General features: G+C 44.4%; 1 protein-coding gene across 1 annotated transcript in view; it reads left to right on the top strand.

Moving 5' to 3' along the window:
- The window catches only part of SLC25A13 (solute carrier family 25 member 13), a 535,434-nt gene that overhangs the window by 396,941 nt on the left and 119,648 nt on the right, over positions 1-18,845 (top strand). The window contains exons 10-11 of the mRNA XM_029588928.1: positions 821-905; positions 1,361-1,519. Of these exons, the coding sequence (XP_029444788.1) occupies positions 821-905; positions 1,361-1,519 (244 nt within the window). The remainder of the gene's footprint in view (positions 1-820; positions 906-1,360; positions 1,520-18,845) is intronic.

The following is an 18,845-nucleotide window of genomic DNA, read 5'->3' as shown; positions in this document are numbered from 1 at the left end:
TTGCATTGCACTAACTATGTAAAATCAAAGGACACAGAGAGCAATTAAAAATAATTATGCTTTAAGGTATTTTTTTTTGCTGTGCATTGTACATGAACACTTAAAAAGTAGAGTAGAGTAGCTTGAACAAAATTGCATGAGAGGTGTACTCTTCTTTTAAGAAACAATGCAAACACAAAAAAAGACATTTAATGCAATGTCTTAGGAAATGTGCAAAGTGATTTACTAGTTATGCACAGTTAAGGATATAGTCCATGAGTATTCTTCCTTTGCCCACTAAGCTTTTTCCCACTTGCTTGTCTTCAAAGTGTAATCTTCTAAGTTCAGTAATTCATTTCAAACTTTACAGCTGCTGCTATGCCAAAAATGAGAGCTGATATGATTTCTGTGGTGCTTTGAGTTTGGATATAGCCACCTGACTCTGGGTGTTCTGCTCTTTACAGCTGTATAAGATCTTCTTCTGTTGTGCATGCTAGGTGTAGTAGGTCACTTATCTGCTGAGGAGATACTTTTCATGGAGCAAGTTTTCCGGTTAAGGTGGGAGAATTTATTCTTCTTCCAGGCTAAAAACACATTTGCATGAGAGATTTTTGAAACCATATTTAAACTCTAGAGTTCCTCATTATATTTAATTTCTTGCTTCATTTCTATGCTTGCTGAAAGTGGGGGGAGCTGGAGTGAAATTAAAGCTTGGTTTCAATGTAATGAGTATGTCTATAGAAAAAAAAAAAAGCAAGTAAACTTCGACCTGGCCTTGATTTTCATTTGTTCTTTTTTTTTTTCTCTCTCCTTGCTTCCTTCTCCATCCCTTCCCAAACAGCAAGGTATGGGTGACGTTTCTCGACCCATTCTCATCCAGGTGGCTGAGTCTGCCTACAGATTTGCGCTCGGTTCAGTTGCTGGAGGTTAGTCATGGATGAGCGTTCAGAGTTTCCATCCATTACTTAGGATTTTTCTTCCTCTTGGTGTAGGGAAACAAAAAGACCTTTTTGTCTATTTCTCTTGCTCTTTTCTCTCTTGGAACCAGTTACCTTCTGTATGTATGAGATGGGCTGAGATCATGGGAAACATTTTGTATGGATCTCTTTGTACCTGCAAGTGATCAGATGCTGTGCAGATGGTGCTTCTGCCTTCTTTGGCTCCAGACTGATTTCATAAGAGACAGGCTAATAATAAGGTAGTGCTGCAGTGATGTGCTTTTAATTAAACCTGTTCTAACATTCCCTTTTATGTATCCAACTTAAGTTAAAAGGTGTAATAAAAAAAAAAGATCAAGCTAGCAATATATTGCTATAATGAAATGTCTTCATTCACTCTTTCAAAGTAACCAATTTGTATTTCTGTAAAATTTGGTTTACAGCTGTTGGAGCCACTGCCGTTTATCCCATTGATCTAGTCAAAACTCGAATGCAAAACCAGCGATCCAGTGGATCTTTTGTAGGAGAACTGATGTATAAGAACAGCTTTGATTGCTTTAAGAAAGTTCTACGCTATGAAGGTTTCTTTGGATTGTATAGAGGTCAGTTAACTATCACCAAATAAAATAAGTTTATGTGAATGGTCCTTCTGCTAAATATATTGCATTCCATCTTCCCCAAAGAATATAGTACAAACAAAAATAATGGTTTCTCTCATAGAATTTCTAATCTATGATGGTGCAGCCAGAAAGAATTGTATCTGCTTTGTTGTTGTAATAACATTTGAGACATTTCTCAGTGAAATTTAGCAGAATACAAAAAGTTGTTTGTTTGACTTTATTTTGTAGCCTGATGTTCTGTAAATGTGTTATTTAATATTTATTTGTATATTTAATCTTTGTAATTAATTTTATCTACTTGGTGCATTTTTTTAAAAATAGAGAAAAATGTCACTTTTTCTGAGGATGCCAGTTGATGAAGGTATGTAATTCTGGAGGACAAGTTATCCGTCTAAGCCAGTGGTTCTCAACCCTGTCCTGGGGACCCCCCTAGCCAGTCGGGTTTTCAGGATATCCACAGTGAATATGCATGAGAGAAAATTTGCATGTTATGGAGGCAGTTTGTGCAAATTTCTCTCATGCATATCATTGTGGATATCCTGAAAACCCGACTGGCTGGGGGGGTCCCCAGGACAGGGTTGAGAACCACTGGTCTAAGCCACCTTACTGAATATTACCTCCTGTATTACTTTCTATAAAGCCCCTAATAAGAAAGGAGATACTTCAGATTAAGAGGGGAAATACCTCAAAAGAAAAATAAGAAATCTGGGCAAACTGTCTCTCTCTTCCAGTAATCAATTACATAGCTTCATCATTTGTCATCCTTACAAACAATGACATTTTTCTCATTCAGCTTCTTAGCTAGATAACTTGTCCTGAATTGTTCCGCTGAATATCACTGATTAAAATTGTCTAATTTTAACCAGATAACTTTAAAACTAAATGGCCAGTTTTTTAATATGGCTAGTTAGATGTAAAGTTAGCCAGCCTTATGTGGCCAGATAATCTGCCACTTAATTGGATATCTTCAAAAGATAGTGCGGTGGCTGCCTTCCATAAAGGTGTCGGGAACGTTCCTATTTCGGTACAACCCCTCGTAACACATTTTCTGAAAGGCTTGCTTCACCTCAAGCCTCCACTGCGTCCTCCGGCCCCTTCTTGGGACCTCAATCTGGTTTTGGGTCGGCTCATGAAACCATCTTTTGAGCCTCTCTAATCCTGTCATCTTCGCTTTCTCACATGGAAAGTGTTATTCTTTTTGGCAATAACATCTGCTCGCAGAGTTAGAGAGTTACAGGCCCTAGTTACCTATCCGCCTTACACTAAACTTCTGCAGGACTGGGCGGTACTCCACACTCACCCTAAGTTCTTGCCTAAGGTAATATCGGAGTTTCACATTAATCAATCCATCATACTACCCACCTTCTTTCCCAGGCCCCATTCCAATCCAGGAGAGCAGGCTCTGCATACCCTCGACTGCAAATGGGCTCTAGCATTCTGCCTAGACTGTACATCTGCCCACAGGCAAAGTACTCAATTGTTTGTTTCCTTTGCTTCCATCAGATTGGGTCAACCTGTGGGTAAGCAGACTCTCTCCTCCTGGCTAGCGGACTGCATTTCTTTTTGCTATCAGCAAGCAGGCATTCCACTTCAGGACCGTGTTAAAGCATGCTTGGTCAGGGCCATGGCAACTTCTGTAGCGCACCTTCTCTCGGTGCCGCTTCCTGATATTTGTAGGGCTGCTACCCGGAGTTCTCTCCATACCTTTACAGCCCATTATTGTCTAGACAAGGCTGGAAGACAAGATTCCATCTTTGGCCAATCTGTCTTGCGCAACCTTTTTGCAGCTTGATGTACCAACACCCTTCCACCTGCCCGTTAGGGTTCAGGATGCCCTCTACCAAATTCCACCCCAGTTGTTGTGCCTGTTGCACGTCTTTGGGTACATTTGGTGCATATTCGGACATCCTCAGCTCGAACTACCATCCTGCTTCACCTGTGAGAAAGCAAAATGTTGCTTACCTATAACAGGTGTTCTCACAGGTCAGCAGGATGTTCGTCCTCATGAAACCCGGCCGCCACCCCGCGGTGTTGGGTTCATTACGTTTTCTTATTTTTATTTTTGGCACTTACTTTAGCTTTCAAACAAGACTGAAGGGGGACCCCTGCTGGTTGTAGGCTTAGTGCCATCCTGGGCATGCCCAGTAGGTGCCAGTCAAAGTTCTAGAAACTTTGACAAAAGTGTTCCGTGATTGGGCTCCGTCCTATGATGTCACCCATATGTGAGGACTAACATCCTGCTGACCTGTGAGAACACCTGTTACAGGTAAGCAACATTTTGCTATCCTTCCTCTGACCCCATCTCGGTATATCGTAGCTATTTTTCACTGTCGAATTGGTCAGATGAGTCACATAACTCCATGCTGGAAATCCGATTGGGTGTCTTTTTCCCAGTATATCTGGCCCCTTGTCAGTGAAGTTTCTTTTTTACACTCACAAGGGTTGTACTCAGAAAATTTCCGTTGGTACTCTCTTCAGGCTCAGATAGCAACCCTTCTTGTAGGCCTTGGGATACTGCCCACAGATCTTTCTGTATGTAATCGACTATTTCGTCCAGATTGGCTAAGGCAGGTAGAACCTCTGTATCCAGCTTATCCGTCCTAGAGATTAGTGGTTTCACTATTTCTCCTACTTCCTGAATACAGTATTTTTTTCATCTGTTCCATCAGTTTAAAACTCTGTCATTGTCAGAATTGGACCACCTGTTGTACTACAGAGGCGATTCTTTCCACCCAATCTCTGTTTCGCAGACTCTCGTATCTTCAGCGGACAAAAAAGGTGTCCAGGTAGGGGCATCATGCCACAAAATGTCCCAAGTCTCCACATCCGAGACAGCAAGAATAGGGCCATGTTTGTGGCGGTGTAGTCTTGCCACCTTTGGTCAAATTCCCAGAGGGAGCGGTACAGACTTGTATTGGCTCTGAGACATAATGTCCATTGACATCAACAGAAGGAGTCTTCGGGGAAAGGTGTGACCAACTCAAATATCCTTTCCTTCTCCCCTTGCCGCTCTCCCAAGTGGGTATCTGTGCTTATGCAGGTATTGATTAACTCCTCCAAAATTGAGGAAGGCTCAGTCCAGGCTATTTCCTCTTTGATTTCCAGCCTTAACAGGAATTGATGCCACATTGGCTCTTCTTACCCCATCTCACATCTGCCTGAAGTTGACAGAAATGGGCAGTGTAGGACAAAACAGAGCCCATTCCTCATCTTAATCGCTTTAGCCCCCATTCAACTGTATGTCTCTGGGGGTCAAAAAACATTTTTTTGAACTCCTGGGGGAAAATCCCCTTTGTGATGGTTGGGTCCCACTCCATCCATGTAGTTTCCCATTTTAGGGTATTTCCAGTCAGTAGTGTAACTACCCAACACAGCTTGCTTGCGTCATCTGCAAAGAAGTCTGAATAAAGCTGGAAGAGTAAATTATATTGATGCAGGAACCCCGAATAAGTCCCCTGTTCCCGTTAAAGCGCTTGAAGTATAACAAGTTAAGGGTTGGACACTTTTTTCCCAGGACAGCGTTCAACAAGATGTGGGCTTTTTCCAACTGCTGATACTTTTGCTCCCATGTCTTGGCAATCTCTGAATACTGCTCCTGGAGTACAGGTATTTGTCCAGTTAAAAATTGTATTTGTTGGTGCTTTTCTTTAAATTTTATCCTCAAATGGTGCCATAGTTAGGGCAGAGAAGGTTACTTTTCCCTAGGGCAAATTGCCCAAGACTCTATGCTGGAGCCCTATGTATGGCAGTTTCCAGATCAGCAAATGAGGGCATGGTTCCCTTTCTATCACAAGCAGGCTAACTGTTCACAGTACAAAAAACTCAAAAAGGCAAAAGAAATCCTGGCTCAACTAAGCTCTAACAAACAGAAAAATGCTTCCCTAAATTGAGGATATCTTTAAAAAAAAAAAAAAAATAAAAAAATAAATATTCTAAGCTGAGAGTCTCTCAAAAAGGAGGCTGACACAATCTGTCAGGGAAGAAAATGAAAAAAAAGGTCAGTCCACATAGCAATGTTCACAATGGTTCTTTAATGCTAGAAACCAAGGCAAAAACAAACAAATACTTCCTGACTTATGGCTGCAGGTTGGGGAAAACTCCTAAATTGGTAAAAATGTACAGTTTCCCTTACCCAGGAGCAGAGCAAGAGATCCAGACCAGCCAACAAGCCTTCTGGTGATATTACAATCCAAAACTCACTGCAAATACAAAGGAGATACTGTGCCAGCATAGCTATCCTGGCAGGGCTCCCGACCCACACTTCACAAGGTCAGGGATTCTAAACCCTGCAGTTCCTTGCAGCCCTGCTGCCAAAGCAATGCTGGAAGCTCCCAGGATTGCAGTGTACTGTGATCCCGGTACTGCAAATGGAGGTCCCTGGTGTTCTGGCAGATACTGTGTGGGTGGAGGGTTAGGGTTGGGGCAGGGGAATAGTGTAAGCCTTTTTGAATTCCATTTACCGGCAGGCGGAGGGCTGGCACCGACAGTCCCCTTAATTTTTATATTTTTCATCAATAACTTGGGGTGGGGGCGGAAGGCTCAGCCAGAAGGGGTGTTAAAATTTATGGGGGTGGCCCACGGTCAAGCTTTTTTTTTTTTTTTTTTAAAGATAAGAGCATCACTTATGTTTTGAAGCTATCTGGTTAAATAGCAGATTATCCAGCCACACAAGGCTGGATAACTTTAGACCTGCTCTGAGGCCGAGGATACTTCATATTTAAGAAAAGTGGAACCCATAGACCCTATTAACTTTTCTTCTTTTTATTTGCTGGTTTTAGTTCATAGAGATCAAGTGGGGTTCATTTCAGACTTACACTCATTTCATAATTTCTTAAGGACACTGGGGGTGATATATGGTAATAGAGGAGGCCCAAATAGGGATGCCAACTCAACTGTGAAAAATCTGAATACATAAAAGTGCCGAGTACAATTTTTACCGAAAATGTCCTTCCACATCCCCACACACAATTGTTATTGCCACAACACTGTTAACTAACATAATAAATGACTGCAGATAAAGACCAATTATTCAATAGCATCATTCAATCAATCCTCTTCTGTGAAAGTGATCTATCTTTAACCCTGAACTCTACAAAATAGAACCTCTATAGAAATTCTGAACCTCCGATTCTGCAAATAAATATTCGGTGTCCATAGAAAAACCCCAATAAGAATGCAGAGCAGGAAGAGGATGTTTCCCCTTACTGTTCACAATACGAAAAAGAATATTCAAATTCTGGCATCATCTCAGTAACAATGGCACAATCTCCATCCTGTACCACGTACTCTGAGACAACGCAAAACCTTACAAAAAGCACACTCAGCAAGCAAACCTGCCATACAGCATTAACACCCAGAACTCAAACAGCAATAATCCTACTTATGAAAAGGTGGCACTGCAAATATTGCAGTGGGCTCTAGAATATCAGTATACCTCCTACTGGGAAAACAGAAGAAAGCAGATGGCTATTAATCCCTATAAAAAAAAGCTACATACTAGCAGTATACATCACCTCTGCCACACATGCAGAACACAGACAAGATCCTCTGTGATCAGAAATTTGAAATATTGAAAGAAAAACTACAAAGGAAATTCCAAGAAGCCAGACTTGACATACAGTGTAACATTGGAAAACTCAAAACAGTTTCTTCCTTTGCTGAGCAAAATGAAAGGATAAGAGATGCATATTTCCAAACAGACATATTCCAATTAATCTATTTTTTTCTTCTATCTTTATCTGAACATCTTATTTTTCAAATTGTGTTGATCCCAGTCTCTTTACTGCTTCTTCTACAACCTTGTCCAGGGTCTCCTTTTATTTTTCACTTTATCACTCTTTTTTACTTTCTCATCTTTATTTGTTTCTGTGATTGCTATTTCACTTTTATCTCCTGTCATCCTTTCTTTTTTCTGCCTCTAGCCACTCACAGCTAGATTTCAACCCTCCTTTTTCTCCTCACCTTTCAATCCTCAGTTTCTTTTCAGCTCTCACCTAACTACCAGTTTTCCATCTCCCACACCCTCCCACCACCTTCCCAATCCATCTCCCTGCTTTCGCATTCTTCCCAAATCTCCTAGTCCCCATCATCTAGTTCCCTATTTGCACCTTTATGCATAATTTCTTTCCAGTCCACAACCATTTTCCTTTCTCTCTAATCTTCTCAGCAGCATTCTCTCCTCCTCTATTTTTCATGTTATCCCCTACCTCCTGCCCCTTTCTTTTACCTTTTATCCAGCATCAAAGTACCCTTCTTTTACCACCTCAACCTTATTCCCACTATCTCACCCTCCAAAACACCTCCATCGTTTTCCTTTTATGGTGGGAAGGGGAGACACTTTCTCCTCTCTCTCCTATATGCATACACCTGTTCTCTCTCTCATACACAAACACACACATATGCTTCCATTCCCCAATAAACACAAACACATATAAGCTCTCGCTCCCCAATTCACAAACATACATGTCTCCCTATACTCACACACATACATGCACTTTCTCCATATATATATATATATATATATATATATATACACACACACACGCTTTCTCCCCCATATACACACACACACATGCTCTCTCTCCCCATATATACCCACACATACATGCTCTCGATCCCCCTCTACATACACACGTTCTCTCCCCCATATATGCACACACATGCTCTCTCTTTCTCTTAGACACATGCTCTCTCCTCATTTACACACACACAGATGCTCTCTCCTCATTTACACACACACACACACACACATGCTCTCTCTCCTAAATACATATACACGCTCACCTTCTCTTTCTCCCCCCTTATACATACATTCATGCTCTCTCTCCCACCTCTACATATACATGCACTCTAGTGAGAGAGTAAATATGTATGTCCCCAACCATACATATATGCTTTCTCCTCCTTCCCCTCACGCACATTCTCTCTCCTCCCTAAACATGCTGGTAGCAGCAGTCTCCTCCATTGGCCCAGACAGAAATGGGATACCATCTGCTTCCATTTCTGAGTCTGTCACTGCTCTCTTGTTTGGCTACGCGGCCTGCCACTAATGCTCCTCCTCCTTTCTTCAGCTGGGAGGACCTGGCTACTGCTGCAGCCTCCAGCTCCTCTCTTTGGTCAGGAGGATCTGGTCACCGTTTCTCCACCTTCTCTTCTTGGCCAGGAGGGCCCAGCTTCCCTACATCCTTTCTGAGGCCAGTAGGGCCCAGTCACTGCTGTTCTGGCTCTTCTCTTCAGCCAGGAGGACCCAGCCACTGTTACTACCCATGCTTTGAGACTCCTCTTGGGGAACAGTTCAATGTCAGCTGATTGAACCACACAGGCTATGGAATCCTGCACAGCCAGCTATGACAGCATTAGCTGAAGGCACCACTGGAGGAGCAGCGCTTGCAGACAACTAAGATGGCAGATATGGTAAAGGATTAACCGGAGGGGACTGCAGCTACACCTGAAGGGCTAAAATCCAGACATTTTAGCCTTCCTCCTAGTTTCCCACCTGGTCTAATATCTTTACTGTCTGAAAAAAATCCAGACAGTTGGCAACCTTGAGTCCAAAGGATACAGCTCTTTGGTCTCTTGATGCTGAAAAGGCCTTCAATAGGGTGTAATGGGATTTCATGGATGTGGTATTAGAGCAGATGGGCTTAGGTGATAATTTTATTAAATGGATCCTGGCCATGTATAAGTGTCCCAAGGCAATGATATCAGTGAATGGAGTGAGCTTGGATTCCTTTATATTGGGGAGATAAACTCAACAGGACTGCCCTTTATCTCCTCCTTTGTTTGCTCTGGTTATAGAGCCCTTGGTGGCATGGATTGGTGTGGATAAGGACATCAAGGGGATCTAGGTTAGGTTGGAGACCTCAAACAAAAGATAGCATTATACGCTGATGACATTTTGCTCTATGTGCTGAGTTTGGAATCCTCCCTGCCAAAGATTTTGAAGATGTTGGAGGACTTCCATGAATAGTCTGGTTATAAAATTAATATAGATTAAAAGGAGATTCTTGTTTTACATAAATCTGAATTTGGAAGGTTTGCTGTCTAAGGTGGTGGGTCCTCTTAAGTGATCATTTGATCGGATTAAATATTTGGGTATCTACGTACCTGCAGACCTTAGAAGACTGTTTTCCTTAAATTACACAGAGTTGATATCTGATTAAGGAGAATATAAATGGATGGCAGGGATAATATATATGCTGGTTAGGTAGGATTAATGCAGGGCATATGAACTTATTGCCACATTTATAATACTTGTTTATGATGGTACCTGTGGTTTTGCCCAGGTCCTTTTTTAGTACAATAAATATGCTTGTGGGACGGCTTATCTGGGGGAAAGAAAAGCGAGGATTAATTTTGAAATTATTGCAAAGACCAAGAGGAGAAGGAAGAGCAGGGCTACCAGATTTTTTGAAACATTACCTAGCCAGGTTGATGTTACAGGCTGATAGTAACATATCAATGATAGTAGATGATGGAAGATAAAGACCAAATTTGCCCACTCATTCTGCCCACTTGAGATTATTCCAATTTGAGTAGATGAGCATACAAATTGCTATATGCAAACCAACACAAACTATCCCTTTCCCTCCAGCTAGTCCTGTCTTTTATCTGACCTTACAACCCTTTACCTACCATTGCCTTCCACATCTGTGCCAAGCATGCCAAAAATCATTTAAAAGTGCTGGCCTCCAGCTCCTCTGGTGACAGGCCATTCAGGCATTGCCTTTAACTTTGATTCATCCAAGGTCAATACTTAATCCAACATGCAGGCCCCCTTCAATATCTTATTACCAAGTTTTGAAATAATTCCCACAGCCACCAAAATTAATAGATTGTTGTAAAAAAAAAGAAATTCAGCCTTCTCATAGTCATTTAAGTTTGGGTTTTAAATATAGTCAGTCCATGCCGGTTACTCTAGCCTTTTTGAAAGCCCAGTGCAGTCATGCAACTGTTTAGATTTGTAGCTACTACTCTGTACAAGTTATCACAGTGTTTCTATACCATTCTGTTTGCCACTAAGGGTTCTCCGTGCTTATACCACACTTGTTAAAATTGTTATCTTTTTTACCTCCACCATTTCCTCTGACAAATGCATTTCATGTATCTACCATCTTTTCCATGAAGAAATATTTTTGGATGTTGCTTCTAAGTCTAAGAACATAACACTAGCCATACTGGGTCAGCCCAAAGGTCCATCAAGTCCAGTATCCTGTTTCCAACAGTGGCCAATCCAAGTCACATGTACCTGGCAGGATCCCAAAAAGTAGATATATTCCAAGCTGCTTATCCCAGGGATAAGCAATGAATTTCTGCACTTCCACCTTAATGATTAATGGACTTTTCCTCTAGGAACTTGTCCAAACCTTTTTTAAATGCAGAATCACTAATAGCTTTCACCACATCCTCTGGCAATGAATTCCAGAGCTTAATTATGCATTAATTAAAAACATATTTTCTCTTAAATGTATTAGTAACTTCATTTTGTGTCCCCTAGTCTTTGCACTTTTTGAAAAAGTAAACAACTGATTAACATTTACTCGTTCCATTCCACTCATTATTTTATAAACCACTATCATGTCTCCCCTCAGCTGTCTCTTCACCAAGCTGAAGCGTGCTAACCTCTTTAGCCTTTCCTCATAAGAGGATCATTCAATCCCCTTTATCATTTTGGTTGCCTTTCTCTTTACCTATTCTATGTGCATTATAACTTTTTTGTGATGTGGTGACCAGTACTGCACACAGTACTCAAGATGAGGATGCACGGAGGAGCGCACCTTCCTGGAGCTTCATACCATGCCTGTTTGTTCTAGAGCAGTGGTTCCCAAATCTGTCCAGAGGGACTGGCAGTCAGTCAAGTTTTCAGAATTTCTCACAGGACAAGCAGGATGGTTGTCCTCACAAATGGGTGACATCGAGGATGGAGCCCACCACGGAAAAACTTCTGTCAAAGTTTAACAGAACTTTGACTGGCCCCTACTGGGCATGCCCAGCAAGGCACTGACCCTGCAGCCAGCAGGGGTCTCCCTTCAGTCTTCTTTTTTCCGCGCAGCAGTTGCCACGCGGTGAAAGGAGCTCTTCTTACCACGTTCCTGACAGGAATTCGGTTTTTCTTTCCGAAGAAAAATTTGCCCCTCAGGGGTCTCCCTTCGACAAATTTTTGTCACCTTCGCGGACTCCGGTAAGTTTTTTGCCATTTTTCATCGACTGCCGTCGATTTTGGCCCTCGAGGCCTGTTGGCACTTACCGATCCCTCGGCTAAATTTGGCCCTAGGCCATGGCGACGGGGTTCCGTCGTTGTCCAGACTGTACCCAGACTATGTCAATCACAGACCCCCATAGGGTTTGTGTTTTGTGTTTGGGTAGTGAGCATGATGTCCTGACTTGCACCAAATGTGCCTTAATGACACCTAAGGGTCGCAAAGCCAGGATGGAGAAGATGGGGCTCCTCTTCCATGCACCCACCCCAACGCCATCGATAGCATCGACGTCATCGGAACCGGCACCGTCGAAGTTGCACCACCATCGTCAACCCTCCGGTGACCGTCCACCATCGATGACTTCTCGGCCGTCGACTCCTGTCCCCTCCCCGGATGGGCGAGGAGACCGAAAGGACAAGCATCGCCATCGACGGCACAAGTCTCGGCCTGTCGAGGATCCACAGTCATCGACCTCTGAACAAGCCGAGCCACCGACTAAGAGGCCTCGATCAGACTTGGCATTGTCCACGTCTCGTTCGCAGGCATCGAGGAAACCCTCACCCTCTCGGGGTGTGGGAGCCGTGATCCCACCGGTTACGGTGGTCCCTCCGGCTCTGCCTCAGCCTCCCTCTCCCGTCGAGCCGGGTATTGTTACCCCTGGTCTCCGGGCAGAACTGGACCGGCTGGTCCAGGAGGCCATCGAGAAAGCGATGCAAAGGTTCCAACCTCCACCGGCACCGATTCTGGCACCGACTCCGGCACCAACTCCGCCACCGAGGAGGGAACCGTCCACCGAGCCTCTGGTGGAGGCGCTAGCACCGCTACTACACCGCATGGAGGCACTTGTACATGCCCTTCCATCGATGATTCCAGTAGCACCGACAGCGCCACCGTCTCCGACAGGATTCTCATCGGCAGGAGAAACACCGTTCCTGATTCCCCCTTCCGGGGTGGTCCCATCGGTGCCTTCTTCTATATCTCCACCGATTTATCCTTCGGCTCCATCGATTCCAAGACCGGCACCGATTCCATCGGCAGCACCGAAGCCCTCGATGCCATTCCCAGTACCGCTTGCAGCACCGGTTCCTTCAAGGTTTCCTTCGATGCCTTCGGATCCTCAGCCAGGTCCGTCAGGGCTTCAACCCCCAAGTGATCCCTACGATACCTGGGGTGATGATACATCTTCTGACACAGATTTACCATCACCACCTTCTCCTACAGAGAGTAGAAAAAGATCTCCTCCAGAGGATCTCTCCTTTATTAATTTTGTAAAGGAGATGTCAGACATTGTACCTTTTCAGCTGCAATCTGAGACCGATGACAGACACCAGATGATGGAACTGCTCCAATTTTTGGATGCTCCAAAAATCATCGCTTCCATCCCCATTCACCAGGTGTTTCTGGATCTCTTAAAGAAAAACAGGGAATCTCCTTCATCTGTGTCACCAGTTAACAAGAAAGCTGACTCCACATACCTCGTCCAGTCAGCACCAGGCTTTCAAAAGCCTCAACTGGATCATCGCTCTGTTGTGGTTGAGTCCGCTCAAAGAAAGGCCAAGCGTCTAAAGCCACACTCTTCCACTCCACCTGTCAAGGACAATAAATTCCTGGATAGTGCGGGACGGAAAGTGTACCATGGAGCTATGTTGATTTCTCGCATAGCTTCATATCAACTTTACATGACTCAATATAACAGAGCCATCCTTAAACAGATGCAAGATTACGCTGACACATTACCGGACCAGTACCAGCCACAGCTTCAAGCCCTTCTTAACAAAGGGTTTGAGGCGGGGAAGCACGAGATCAGAACGGCTTACGATATCTTCGATGCTTCCACAAAAGTTTCAGCTACTGCCATCTCGGCCAGACGTTGGGCCTGGTTAAAGTCATCCAACCTTCGCCCAGAGGTCCAGGATCGTTTAGCGGATTTACCCTGCTTAGGGGACAATTTGTTTGGAGAACAAATTCAGCAAATTGTAGCTGAATTAAAAGATCACCACGAGATGTTGAAACAGCTTTCCTCTGTTCCGTCTGAGGTTTCCTCCAAACCACTTAAGAAGGACTCTAAAAAGTCGTTCTTTCGGCCACGTCGTTACTATCCTCCATCGGCCAGGCCTCGTCCAGCTCGATCCTCTACCAGACCTCAGCCACGTCAGCCTAGGAAACAAAGGCCTACTGTAGCCCCTCCTCCTGGGCCTGCGGCTGGCCTTTGACTCTCCTGTAGGGAGCACATGCCAAACCCCTCTTCCAGACATCCCTGTAGGAGGTCGACTGTACCATTTTTTACAAGCTTGGTTGCAGATCACCTCAGATCAGTGGGTACTAGCAATTATCGCACAGGGTTACCACCTCAACTTCATAACTCTTCCGACAGACTCCCCGCCTCTTCAAGCGTGGAGTCTAACCACCCATTTGGCTCAATTACAACAGGAAGTATCTCTTCTTCTGCAATCAAATGCTATAGAACCCGTCCCTCCCTCTCAACGAGGGAAGGGATTCTATTCCAGATACTTCCTAATACCAAAGAAATCAGGAGGACTACGTCCCATTTTGGACCTTCGAGCCCTCAACAAATACCTTCAAAAAGAGAAGTTCAAAATGGTAACCCTTGGCGCGCTGCTCCCTCTGCTACAAAGGGGGGATTGGCTGTGTTCTCTCAACCTCAAGGACGCTTATACTCACATTGCGATCGCAAGATCCCATCGCAAGTATCTGCGCTTTCTGGTAGGCCGCGACCATTATCAATACCGGGTATTGCCTTTCGGTCTGGCATCTGCTCCACGAGTCTTTACCAAATGTCTCGTAGTGGTAGCAGCATTCCAACGGAAGGAAGGTGTCCACGTCTACCCCTACCTGGACGATTGGCTAATCAGGGCCTCCACCCAACAGATTGCCCAATCCTCCCTAACATTGACAATTCAAACACTCCTTTCCTTAGGGTTTCTTGTCAATTACGAGAAATCTTGCTTAGTCCCATCTCAAACCTTATCCTTCATTGGGGCAGACTTGGACACCTTACAGGCAAAGGCTTACCTTCCTCATCAGAGGGTTCACACCCTAATCTCCCTAGCTCGCCAGCTCCAGTCTCAAAACACTGCCACGGCTCGACAATTCCTCATTCTCCTAGGTCACATGGCATCCTCGGTCCAAGTCACTCCCATGACCCGACTAGCCATGAGAGTAACACAATGGACTCTACGACACCAATGGATTCAAGCTTTTCAGCCTCTGTCCTCCATAGTCACTGTTACACAAGCGATGCGCCTGTCTTTAACCTGGTGGACGACTCAGGTCAACCTCCTTCAGGGCTTACCTTTTCTCCCACCGGATCCGCAAGTAATCCTAACCACCGACGCTTCTCACATCGGTTGGGGAGCCCATGTGGACGACTTCCAAACCCAAGGGTTATGGTCAAAACAGGAAGCCGAACACCAGATAAATTTCCTGGAACTTCGAGCAATCCGCTATGCGCTCCGAACTTTCAAAGATCATCTATTCCATCAGATAATCTTAATCCAGACGGACAACCAAGTGGCCATGTGGTACATAAACAAGCAGGGAGGCACAGGATCCTTCCTTCTGTGTCAGGAAGCTGCGCAGATTTGGGCGGAAGCCCTCTCCCACTCTATGTACCTCAGGGCCACTTACCTGCCGGGAGTAGACAATGTATTGGCAGACCAGCTGAGCCGTGTCTTCCAACCACACGAGTGGTCACTCAGCCCTCTCGTAGCGACCTCTCTGTTTCGAAAGTGGGGTTTTCCCCGCATAGACCTCTTTGCGTCCCCTCAGAACCACAAAGTGGACAATTACTGCTCTCTCATTCGGAGCCAGCACTCTCGGCCGAGGGATGCGTTCTCCCTCAAGTGGACAACCGGTCTGCTCTATGCATTCCCTCCACTTCCTCTTGTGTCAAAGACTCTCGTGAAACTACGCCAGGACGGAGGAACCATGATCCTGATAGCACCTTACTGGCCACGCCAAGTATGGTTTCCAATACTCCAGGATCTCTCCATCCGCAGGCACATTCCTCTGGGAATGGACCCGCATCTGCTCACTCAAAACGACGGATGCCTCCTCAATCCCAACCTCCAAGCCTTGTCCCTGACGGCATGGATGTTGAAAGGTTAGTCCTTCAAACATTTAACCTTTCAGATTCCGTTTCTCGTGTCCTAATAGCTTCACGAAAGCCTTCCACAAGAAGATCTTACTCATACAAATGGAAAAGGTATACATCATGGTGCACTTCTCAGTCCCTTGATCCCCTTTCCTGTCCAATCTCGAAATTCTTGGACTATTTATGGCATCTCTCTGAATCAGGTCTTAAAACCTCTTCTATAAGAATGCATGTCAGTGCGGTAGCTGCCTTCCATAAAGGTATTGGGGGTAGTCCTATTTCAGTACAACCCCTGGTAACACGCTTTCTTAAGGGCTTGCTCCATCTGAAGCCACCCTTGCGTCCTCCGGCCCCATCCTGGGACCTTAACCTGGTTCTTGGTCGTCTAATGAAACCACCTTTCGAACCTCTGCACTCCTGTGACTTGAAATATCTCACTTGGAAAGTGTTATTCCTTTTGGCTGTTACTTCAGCTCGCAGGGTTAGTGAATTACAGGCCCTAGTTACCTATCCGCCTTACACTAAGCTCCTGCAGGACCGGGCGGTACTTCGCACTCACCCTAAATTTTTACCTAAGGTAGTTTCGGAGTTTCATATTAATCAATCCATCATACTACCTATCTTTTTTCCCAGGCCCCACTCCAACTCTGGAGAACAGACCCTGCATACCCTAGACTGTAAGCGGGCTCTAGCTTTTTACCTAGACCGTACAGTTTCTCACAGGAAGAGCACTCAATTATTCGTCTCTTTCCATCCTAACAAGTTAGGACAACCTGTGGGTAAGCAGGCTCTTTCCTCCTGGTTGGCGGACTGCATTGCTTTCTGCTATGAGCAAGCTGGCATCCCTTTTCAAGACCGTGTTAAAGCACACTCTGTGAGGGCCATGGCGACGTCAGTGGCACACCTTCGATCGGTGCCGCTTCCGGACATCTGCAAAGCTGCAACCTGGAGTTCCCTCCATACATTTGCAGCCCATTATTGTTTGGACAAAGCTGGAAGACAGGACTCCATCTTCGGCCAATCTGTCTTGCGTAACCTTTTTCCAACCTGATGTACCAACACCCTTCCACCTGCCCGGTAGGGTGCGGATGCCCTTTCCCAAATTCCACCCCAGTTGTTGTGCCTCTTGCACACCGTTGGGTGCATTTGGTGCAAGTCAGGACATCCTCAGCTCGGTACTCACCCATTTGTGAGGACAACCATCCTGCTTGTCCTGTGAGAAAGCAAATGTTGCTTACCTGATGTAACAGGTGTTCTCACAGGACAAGCAGGATGTTAGTCCTCACGAAACCCGCCCGCCACCCCGCGGTGTTGGGTTCGTTTTCTTTTTACTTTTTAGGCACTGCCTGTAGCTTTGAAAATCAGACTGAAGGGAGACCCCTGCTGGCTGCAGGGTCAGTGCCTTGCTGGGCATGCCCAGTAGGGGCCAGTCAAAGTTCTGTTAAACTTTGACAGAAGTTTTTCCGTGGTGGGCTCCATCCTCGATGTCACCCATTTGTGAGGACTAACATCCTGCTGTCCTGTGAGAACACCTGTTACATCAGGTAAGCAACATTTGCTATCTGTAATCAATATATATGAGATAAATTTGCATGCAATAGATATAGTGGATGCAAATCTCTAATGCATATTAATTGCAGATATCCTGAAAACCCAACTGATTAGGGATCCCAAAAGACAGATTTGGAACCACTGTTCTAGAGCACATTTTCCTTATGGGGGCAGGCTACCACTGAGAGCAGAGCACTGCAGGCCTGCAGTAACTAGTTTACATCTTTGGCTATGTCTTCATGTTTTGTGCCAAGAAGCAAACTCTTGAAAGGAGATGGTGAGATCATTTAGGATTAGCATCAAAAGAGGTACACACAAACTTGAATTGATTATATAGAATGAGATGGGATTAATTGATATCAACTTTAATGTATAAGGAAAAGAGATTCAACTTTATGAAAGCAAGCGGGCAGCAATGTAGGAAGTGCCTTAACCTAGCCAAAAGCATTGTTGTACAGGTGTGATTTTCACATTAACACAGTAAGAAGTTCTTACAAAATGAATTTATAATTACAGATTTTTTTAAATGGTAGCATTGGCCTAAGTTGTAATTTGATACATCGAACTACAGCATGAAACAAATATGCTGAGATTTTTTACTTTTTATATCTTTGTAAACAATACCATGGACAATAAACACAAAAAGTAGTTCTGTTCGGTGTTGTTGAATTAGTCACGTACATGATTGTGCACTCACATTTATTCAGTGTCATCTGTACATAAATCTTAGGATGAGATTGTGGCTGAGTTGAAAGTCTATTTTTCATCCAGACTGTCTGAAATTATCCAAAAAAATTCCATTTTACAAAAGGAAGCAACAGACCAACAAAGGTGTTTTAATTATATCACTGAACTACTTCAGCTGACAGAGCTCTTCAGCTTTTGTGAAACATTAAGGTGAGACACAAGGTCTTGGCTGTGGAATCTGTGGCAAAGTTTTTCAGTGTTGCTTCTTCCCCAAGACTTAACTTGGCCTGCCTGAGTGCAGAGGAATGCAAATACCCACAAAAGGTTTATGCACCTCTACCAACAGATGGAGACAGAGTAAAAGCTGACGTGACAAATATATAGCTCTGCACCGACATCAGCCCACTAGCATTCTCTATCTCCAGCAGATGGTGGACATGCATTTTCTCTATCAGGGATTAAGTGTAGTAAAAAAAAAAAAAAAAAAAAAAAGATTATTATTGCACCACTTGTATTCCTGAGGGGACACCAATGGGTCCCACCCTCAGTTGAGTGCCTTTAGTTCCGTGGCCTTTTTCAGGCGTGGACTAAAAAAAAAATAGGCGAAGCGGTTGTTGGACGAGGGAGGCTCGATGGTGAAGGCTTTCGCTCTCTTCTCCCATAGCCGGAGACCCGGTCATATTCTCAGCCAGGACTGGCTGAGCTCAGGTTAAAAAAAATGTATATGAAGATGAGCAGAAGGCAGAGTAGGGAGGTT

The sequence above is a fragment of the Rhinatrema bivittatum genome, chromosome 2, assembly GCF_901001135.1.
Source record: "Rhinatrema bivittatum chromosome 2, aRhiBiv1.1, whole genome shotgun sequence".
In the NCBI taxonomy this organism is placed as follows: Eukaryota; Metazoa; Chordata; class Amphibia; order Gymnophiona; family Rhinatrematidae; genus Rhinatrema; species Rhinatrema bivittatum.
Note: the sequence above shows the minus strand (reverse complement) of the source record. Positions and strands in the feature narration are given on the sequence as shown.